Consider the following 9,517-nt stretch of genomic DNA (forward strand, 5'->3'; position numbering starts at 1 on the left):
ATCTATTTAAATAGAGCGTTTTTATCCAGAGTTTCTATTTAAATAGAGCGTTTTTATCCAGAGTCTCATTGGTTATGTATTTGATGGGAGTGGATTCATTCGATATTTTTGAATATTTATTTAATTTAATTTATTCAAATAATTTATAATATTTTAAATAGAAAGACTAATTTATTCAAAATGATACCACATCATATAAATACAACATAAATCATAAGCATATAATCCTAAATAAATAAATATATATACAATTAGATATTGGTTTAGTTTTGTTGGATTTTGCATACATCATTTAACAACCGTTCCGATCTAATTTGGATCTTCAAAATCTGTTCTGATTAGTTCTAATAGGATTGGATAATTTTTAGATACGCCTACTTATAATCATTCGTCCTTTATATTTCCGACTTATCATTATTTGTTGTAAGAATACAATAAATCAGAATTAATTGTTCTTATCACGAAAGCTATAAGTACTATCATAATTACGTTGTCGTTTTATGGTATTTTATGACTAATATAACCTTATCTTCTATTATGTGTGACATGCATTCGAAATATGTTTGAAAAATCTAAACGTCTTTATATAGTTATTATATATGAAAATATTCATCTAAATATCATATAAAAATTTGCTATTAGGAAGTACTCTATCAGAGAGAGTATCCCTAATAATTAGCTACGAACAAAAATCGAGTCACAATAAGGTCCCATTTGAGTAGGTCATAGCGAGTTTGGGCAACAAGAACTTCCAATATGAAAATCTTTGTAAACGGGAGCAATTTCCCATTTATAGAGAACGATTAAACTTTTTTTTTATATATATTTTCATCTATATCAATATATAATTACACCAAATATACATTTTATTAATTGACTAAAACCTAATTAAACAATACTTTTTGGTAACGTTTGGTTTGGTGGAATGGAATAATAATGGTAATGAGAATTGATTACTATATGTTTGATTTGTTATTAGAATGTACATTAAAATTATAATTATTTTGTTTGGTTTTAGTGTGGAAATTGAATAGAATAAGGGATAAATCGACAAAAATGTTCATACTTCAATTATTTTATTTATACTTTTTAATATATTCAAAAATTTTGAGTAATTTAGAAAGAAATTTATTATTTAAATTCAAAATAAAATAATAAATTATTTTAGATAATTTAAATTATTTTTTTATAAATAAAAATTATTACTTAATTTATGTTACACCCAAATTTTGAGAATGAATAAAATAACCTCGAAATGTAGGCTCGAAAAGAGTAAGCTCGAAAATAACAAGTGTTGGATGTACACTTGTATAAATTGACATGATTCCAGATCTGCTATCGGTTATAAAACACTCGAGCATGAGTTGTATTATTCGAGCCTGATTTGCAGGCTCGAAGGCACCAACCTTCTTCGAAAAGTGAGGTCGGCAAAAGTCGCTAGATGAGGAGGAGGTTGACTAGAATGACGAGCTCGAAGTCTGGACTGTTCTTGAAAAGCGCATCAGCCTTACAATCGAGCCCAGTGACGCATTTTGCATGCGACAACTGTTACGAAATCCCTATTCTTTAGGGCAGATAATTAAATCCCTATGATCATGGAATATTATGTAATTAATGTATTTATTTGCATTTATTTCAAATTTGAATGATTGATTGTAACTTCCCGAAATAGGGAAGATATTCTGTCAACCAAATTTATAAATAGTTTAAGGAATTTCATTTGTAGACACGCACAAATTGTACTAAGAAGACTCTACCAAATTGAAAAAACTTTGAGAGAGTATTAAGATCAATAAGATTAATTCGTGGACTTGACAGATTTTAACTGCTGAACCACGTAAAAAATCTGTGATTTCTTCTGTTTTTTCTGTAATCTTGTTTAGTGTTCTTCATAATTAAGTTGACGAAAAACGGCATCAACAATTTATAATAAACTAAAATAATAATAATAATACTTTTAAATATATCAAAATGATAGTCTTGATAATAAAATTAATTTTAGATAATAATAATAATAGTGATGATAATAATAACAATAGTAGTAATAGTAGAATGTTTAAGAAATATCAAGTAATTTTTTTTAATTTATTAATTTAAATATCCATTCATAGGTTCACCAATGGAATAAAAATTTCACCAAATATAGGAATCTCCCATTCTTATAAAATTGATTCCTAAGAATAAAAATCTAAACCAAACATAGAAATGGTAATCCCTTATTACATTCCACCAAACCAAACAATACTCTTAATTATCTAAAGTGCTTCTTAGCCTTCTTTTACATTTTTTTTTTGACAAAAGCCTTCTTTTACATATTAATGTATACAGATTTGTAGTATATTTATTGGAACCAACAATTATGGTCCATGAGTCTCTCTTTACATGCATGGAGACCCAATTATAAAATGCCACGTAACCTACTCAGATAAGCATAAGTTTATATATATATATATATATTTATACAGAAAGCAAGATCAAGAAGATAAAAAAGCTACAACATTTTACAAATATTCATCTAGTCTTCTTTACAGGCAAGAAAGTTCCATTATGTTGTTTTTATAAATAGAAAATCATATACTTTACTTGAAATTAAATCACTTTCCAAGTCACAATAAATGTAGATCAAACATTGGAAATTTCACTACATGTTAGTATGTTAGGACAAAGCAAAATTTCCCACCACTAAAGTTTAAAGTTTTACAACTTTTTTAAAACAATATTTTCTTCTTTTTCATCCTTCTATAGACGGTTGATTATATAAATTCTATAGCACAAAACTTCCAATAATTTGGAAAATATATCAAATTAGCGTATTATATATATTAGAACGGTAAGAAATAAATACAAGAGCGACAAATAAAAGAAGAATAATATATATGAACCAATAAGTGGAGCCCATTACTTCATGATATTAATAATTTTGTTTAATACATGCCTCATAGTAAGAAAAATTGTACAACTTTATCTGACATAAGTATATATGATCGACCATGGATTATTTAAGAAGTATCATACAATATATTAAAGGTGGCCATCAATTATATGTGGCATATTAATTTTGTAAGGGGTAAAAGAGCTGAAAACCCTAGAGGTCTAGCTTATGTTTGAAGAAAAAGATGAGTACATATATAACGGGAATTTCTATGGTAGGGACTAGAAAAAGAGTCTTATCGATGCGGTTCTTTTGTGTTTTTGATCTGTGAACAGTTTTTGACGTAATTTTTTTATGACCGTTGTGAATTTTTGGAAAATTTCGAATAATTTACACTGTCGAAAATTAGTTTACAAACATTTTGTTGCATGTGTGACTAATTTTTTTATACCCGTGGAAAATAACATGTTTGACCTAGTTTTCGGCATTGTGAATTATTCGAAATTTTTTAAAAATTTGCAAGATGCTCTAAATAACTACAATATACACCGTCAAAAAAAATTTCACACAAAAAATTATTTACTGATCGTGAAAACAAAATAACCCAACTAATGGACACTTTTTCTAGCCCCTACCATAGAAAACTAGAAAATGAAGCACTGAAAAAGTTTTGAATGGAAATAATAATTATAAAAACTCTTTTTCCTTTTATATATATTTACATAATCGACTCTTGCATGCATTAGGCTATGACTTATTTATTTTTTTACTTTACTTTTGACACAACATAAATGCTAAAAAGAGTAAGCTGTAAATGATTATATACCCCATTATTGCAAGGAAAAAAAGTTATGAACCCTACTATGCTATTACATAGAACCATGTTCAGCTCAGGTCTCATTGGAAATGTATTAGTTCTAAAAGTAGACACACAAATGGTGATGTTATCACTATTAAACTTCATTGTTCTCATATAAATATCCATGGTTGAATATACGTTAATTATCAATAATAAGAATAATTAAGGAGTAGATATATGTGTCCATAACAATGTCAGCAGCTAGCTCAGGCTCTGATTCAAAGTACAAAGAAAATATATATATATATATATATATATATATAAATATGAGAAGAGAGAATTGGTCAGAGTCTAGTAGTTCACATAAAAATCGACACACAACTCTACTACATATATATATATTTATATATATATAAATAGGGGAAAGCCCAGTTTTTGGCGTGATTTTTTTTTATGATCATTTATATTGTAGCTATTTAGAACATTCTGCAAATTTTCAAAAAAAATTTTTATACGCGTAGAAAACAACATGTTTGAACCTAGTTTTTGGTACCGTAAACTATTCGAAATTTTCTGAAAATTTGCAGAATGCTCTAAATAGCTACAATATACACGGTCATAAAAAAAAATCGTGCCGAAAATTATTTATAGGTCGAGAAACACTAAAAGCGCTACTGATAAGGCTTAAAGTTAATCCCCTCTTAAAAAAAAATTGTGATATATATTTATATACTAGCTAGGTGTTGTGATATCATCCACTTCTCTAGTACTTTTGTTTATTGTTTATGTATATATATAGGGTTTGCAGCCACACTGGGCTGGGTCCACTAAACTTGGTCTATATAATTCTACAGACTGAACCCAGTCAACCTGCTTCATATATATTCATAGTCTAGCCCCATCCATCTCCTACTACTAATACCTAATCCCTCTGTAAAAAATTATTACACCACTACCAATGTATATAAATATATATTAATATCCCAATTCAAATTTATATATATATATATAAATAAAGAGTATTTTGTCAAAATGATTTATTTTTAAAATTATTTTACATTCTAATTTAGTTTTAATAATTTTTTACAAAATAGTCTCTCGTTATTTAGACAGCTAGCAAAATTTAAACAGCCGGTCGAAAAATTTAGACAACTAATCTAATTTTAGACAATTGTCATTTTACAAAAGATTATCGTAAACCAACATTCAAAATCACTTAAAAAAAGAAGAAGTCATTTTCACCAATAATTACTTTTGTTTCTTTGAATTTGTCATGCACTATGTTCTAACTCTATTCTTTGTAATTATTTTCCAACCCGTTACCAATATTTTCAACCATTTTTTATTTATTAATTTTCATCTAGAATTAATAATACACCTTACATCAATATCTCTTTTGTTTTTTTGGAAAAATTACATGTAGCATTGTAAATTTCAATTTTTTTTGAAAATATGAAATTTTAGAAAAATTACAAAAATATGGATAATAGTTTGTTATGGTTTTCTATTTAGTTTGTAAATATCATTTATAAAATTGTAACATATAGTTACAAACTGATAAATTTTAATTACAAATTTGTAAACTTTGGTTATAAAAAAAAGTATATTGTTATAGATTTGTAAACTTTGTTTACAAAAAAAAGTTCGTAATTACGATTATGCCACTCCGCACTTTTGTAATTTTTTACCGATTCCATATTTTTAGTATTTTATTTTTAAAACCTTAAGTATTTTTGTGAATTTTCCTAACTTTTTTAATATCATTTAAGTATTATATTGTTTTTATTCATATTTTATATTTAAAATATAAAATAATAAGGAGAGAATAGAGATATAATTTAAAAAAAGTTTAAACAATTAATAGTAATCTATAGATGTAAATAAGATGCTACAAAAAAAAATGTAAACTAGAGAATTTGGAGCTTTTTTATTTAATTTTTCTAATTCTTCTCTCTCTCTTTATATATATATTTAAAAAAATATCAAAATATCCATTTTACATAATTCATTAATTGTGAGACGATTTTTTTATTTATTTTTGAAAGTTATGAACGTGCATTGGTAATGAACTATATACTATTACTAAAAATTGCTACTGTCCTAAAGACTGTCATTGACCCATTGTGTGGCTCTTACGCAAGTCCTTCAATAATTCTTTTTTTAATTTAATTTTTTAGGCTAATAATAAATTGAAGCACAAACTATGTGATTTTTTCAAAAATAAAAAATAAAAAATTCTTCAGCTGGAAGAGACTCCACTTCACTATCACTTGTATTCATTCCCAACGAATTTTGTTCTAAAGGAAGGACCTAAATTAAAACTCAAAATAAAATAATAAATAAAAATGTAATTTAAATAAAGAAAAAGAATCCGTACAGTGAAATTCAGGGCCCCCGTGACAAATTTAAAGCATATCAGGCAGACTGGGTGCTTCTGTTTCTATTTTTCTAAAACGTACGGACATTATTTTATTTGGTTTGGTGCTCCTAAACTAATATTTATTGCACATTTGCACCTGCAAAAATATTTTGTGCAGTTATCCGGTTCATTACTAAAAATGGGCGTATCGGCATCCTCCTTCTGTTTTTTATTCGTAAAGTATTTTCGTGCGCCCTCTAAAAATGTGTATAACGGTGCATCGTCTACTAATTTTTTGGTACCTGAATGATATTCGACAATTTTTATTTATGATTGTGTATATTGTAGTTATTTAGAACATTTTATAAATTTTTTGAGAAATTTTTAATAGTTTATGGTGCTGAAAATAATGTTCAAATAGTTTGTTACACACGTGACTGTTTTTTTTATGTGCTTTTAACTTTATTTTCGATATAAAAAAAATTTGCCCCAAAAATCATTCTAATACCGAAAATAAAAAATGAGTGTGCACTCTAAAATTTTCCTATAATATAATCTGTAATATATTTGTATGTGTTTAGCATTATTCGAATTTTATACTGATATAAACATGTTAAGTAAAATGTTTTTTTTCTTCGAATTATCACTGCATATAATTTTTTTTTTTGCGTAAATAAATAATATATAAATTAACATTACATGTAAATAAATTAAGTGGTAAAAATAAAATAAACCTTTTTATTGTTGCGTGGCTTTAAAGCTTGTAATGCCTCTTAAGGTTGCTCTGGCCACTCTTATTATGATCTCGTAGAAGTGTAGAAACAGCTACTCACTTACTTTTTTATTTATTAATTTATACCATTGTCTTTTTTTTATGATATTTGCGAAAAAAAACTAAATTTTTCTTAATTGTTGTACCTAATCTCATTTTTTTTTAATCTCAATAATACAAAATATTTACTAATAGTTGTACTCAAGTCCTAATTTTTTTTAATAGAGTAATAATATCATATCTGGGTTAATATTATACTTATTTAAGGTATTATTACTATATAAAGAAAATAAATTGGTATTTACGTACAAATATTGATAAAAATTTAGTATTATTACCGTAAAAAGAAAATGAATTTGATACTTTAGTATAATTATTAGTAAAAAAATAATTTTATTACCGTAAAAAAATTGATTTGTTAAAGATTTAATATTTTTGCCCAAAATAACTCTTTTTGTTTAATAAAAATAACCCATTAAAGGAGGATTAAGAATTTACACACGTGTCATTCAATTCAACAGTGGGTCCCAATAAACATAATATGAAAATGTGAAAAGACTAACCAAGTGGATTTTACACGTCCCAACTCGGTGATAGCTGGAGTTTGGAGTTTCGCTGATTATGACCCGGCCATAACCCCTAATCTCTTATCGAGTCAAGTCAAGTAATTTATTTTCTTTTTATTTTTATTTAAAAAAAAAAGGTTATAAAGGCAAATATTTGTCTGCAGAGAGGGTTCAGCTCAGTTCTCTCTGTAGTCTGTAGTTTGACGTTGAAGTTGAAGCAATCGGTTTTCCCAGTCTCCTCTCACTCACTTTCTCTCTTCGCCTAATAGAATTTTCCTACATTTTCTTCCCAACCAAACACCTCCAAATCCCTCTCTCCATAAATGCTTTCCGTCTTTCTCACACAATGAATTAAATACTCTCTCTGTTTCAATCCTCACCTGTTGCTTATTTGCTCTCCAACACTCTCACTCACTCATTCGTAATCTCTCTCTTGATTCTGTAATGGATTCGTTTGATTTCAATGGCGTTTCTGATGAGAAGAGGAGCTCGACGTCGAAGCAGTTGTACAATCGCATCATAAGTCTCGCGAAGCTGTTTCGTTTCGCGGAGCTCTGCGTCGCTCTGTTTCTCCTCATGTGGATCTTCACTCGGCTTCCTCTCGCCGTTGAGATCTCCGGCGGTTACTGTCGTCAGGTCGCAGGCTTCTTAACTAGTCCTCTCTTCGTTTTCTTGCTCTGTAACATCATCGTCGTTACCATACTGGTCAATTCCGGCAGACTCTCCGTCCGAAACCAGATCGTCGACGAAACCGAGTCCGAACTCTACGAGACAATCGTTAAAAACAGCAGGGACCGTAAGCACGACTCGCCATCCAAAAATGACATCGCGTTGAGTGAGACGGAGGGAACGACGGTCTACGAAGACAAACAGGTGATATCGGAGGTGAACACGACGGTCACCATTAAAGAAGCTGTTACGGATCACTTCGATCCATATTCGGACTTTCCAAAACTTAACAGGCGATGGAAGTCGGAGAAATTCGAGCGAGAGTGTGAGGAGGACAACCATGGCGATAATCATCTCCAACGATCGGAATCGGAGAAGTGCATGGAGATTGTCGTTTCTGATCGCGAACGACATCCGATCGAAAATTTAGCTTCTCACGAAAAATTGAGTGACGATGATTTCAACCGCATAGTGGAGGCATTCATCGCCAAACAGTTGAAATTCCGTCGCCGGGAGCATGGTCACGGCGGAGCTAGCGAGCTTCACCATGGAGATTTGGAATACGAGAAGTCGGAGGTGTCGCGACTCTGTTCATCTCACGCCACGATCACAACAATCAACGGCTAAGATTAATCGCACTCTACTACTACTACTACTACTTCTACTACTGATAATAATAATTTTGAAGCTAGAAATTTTAGAATAAACAAAAAAACAATTCTGATCTTCTTACCACAACTACTATTTTCTGCAAATGGTTAAAAATATCTCACCAAGAATGGGGTAGAAAGTAAATTTAAAAAAAATATATAAATTGACTGAAATAGTAGTAAATATTTTGTCTGTTTTTTTGTATTATTGAAAAACGAAGGAACTTATTCTGATTTTGAAATCAGAATATAATGTTCTTAGGTGAGATTAGTGCGGTTAGATCAGATATATGTTTTTTTTTGTTTTTTAATTTAAAAAAAAAATAATTGGGTGGTTTTATTGATTTGGATGAAGTAGGAATAGAATTAAATTCGAAGTTGGAATAAAGTGAGAATGTGCATGAATATGCTTCTTTTGGTTTACCACATTGATGTGTTATTGCACACACTCAAAAAGTTGTCCTAAAATGCCAGTTTCAAATTCAATTGATTAATTAATACCATACATAAAAAATAAAAAATAAAAAATAAAAAATAAAAAAACTTTGTAGTACTTTAGAAGCAAGATACATTAATTCACAAATAAATTAATTACAACCAACTTCAGTAGAAAATTATTCTAGAAAATAAAATTGGATTCCTATTTCGTACTCTGAAGCATCACGTATATTACTATTTATATAATTCAATATTGAGTCTTATTTATTTTAATTTAATAAAAATTATGAAATATCGATAATTAATTATGAAGTGATAATTCATATGATGTTGGACACATTAATTTGCCAAATAGCAACACTATAAATTTAGCGAGTCTTATGTTTCTTTCC

General features: G+C 28.6%; 1 protein-coding gene across 1 annotated transcript; it reads left to right on the plus strand.

The window, feature by feature from the left end:
- Window positions 1-7,541: 7,541 nt before the first annotated feature.
- LOC133812665 (uncharacterized) lies at window positions 7,542-9,113 on the plus strand. The gene has a single exon (XM_062246462.1). The coding sequence runs from the start codon at window positions 7,813-7,815 to the stop codon at window positions 8,662-8,664; it is 852 nt and encodes a 283-aa protein (XP_062102446.1). The 5' UTR covers window positions 7,542-7,812; the 3' UTR covers window positions 8,665-9,113.
- The last annotated feature ends 404 nt before the right edge of the window (window positions 9,114-9,517 follow it).

Source organism: Humulus lupulus, chromosome 1, assembly GCF_963169125.1.
Source record: "Humulus lupulus chromosome 1, drHumLupu1.1, whole genome shotgun sequence".
Lineage (NCBI taxonomy): Eukaryota > Viridiplantae > Streptophyta > Magnoliopsida > Rosales > Cannabaceae > Humulus > Humulus lupulus.

Bases quoted from the DNA above. Each gene is read 5' to 3' on its own strand.
- LOC133812665 (XM_062246462.1), top strand. From the start codon at position 7,813: ATGGATTCGTTTGATTTCAATGGCGTTTCTGATGAGAAGAGGAGCTCG.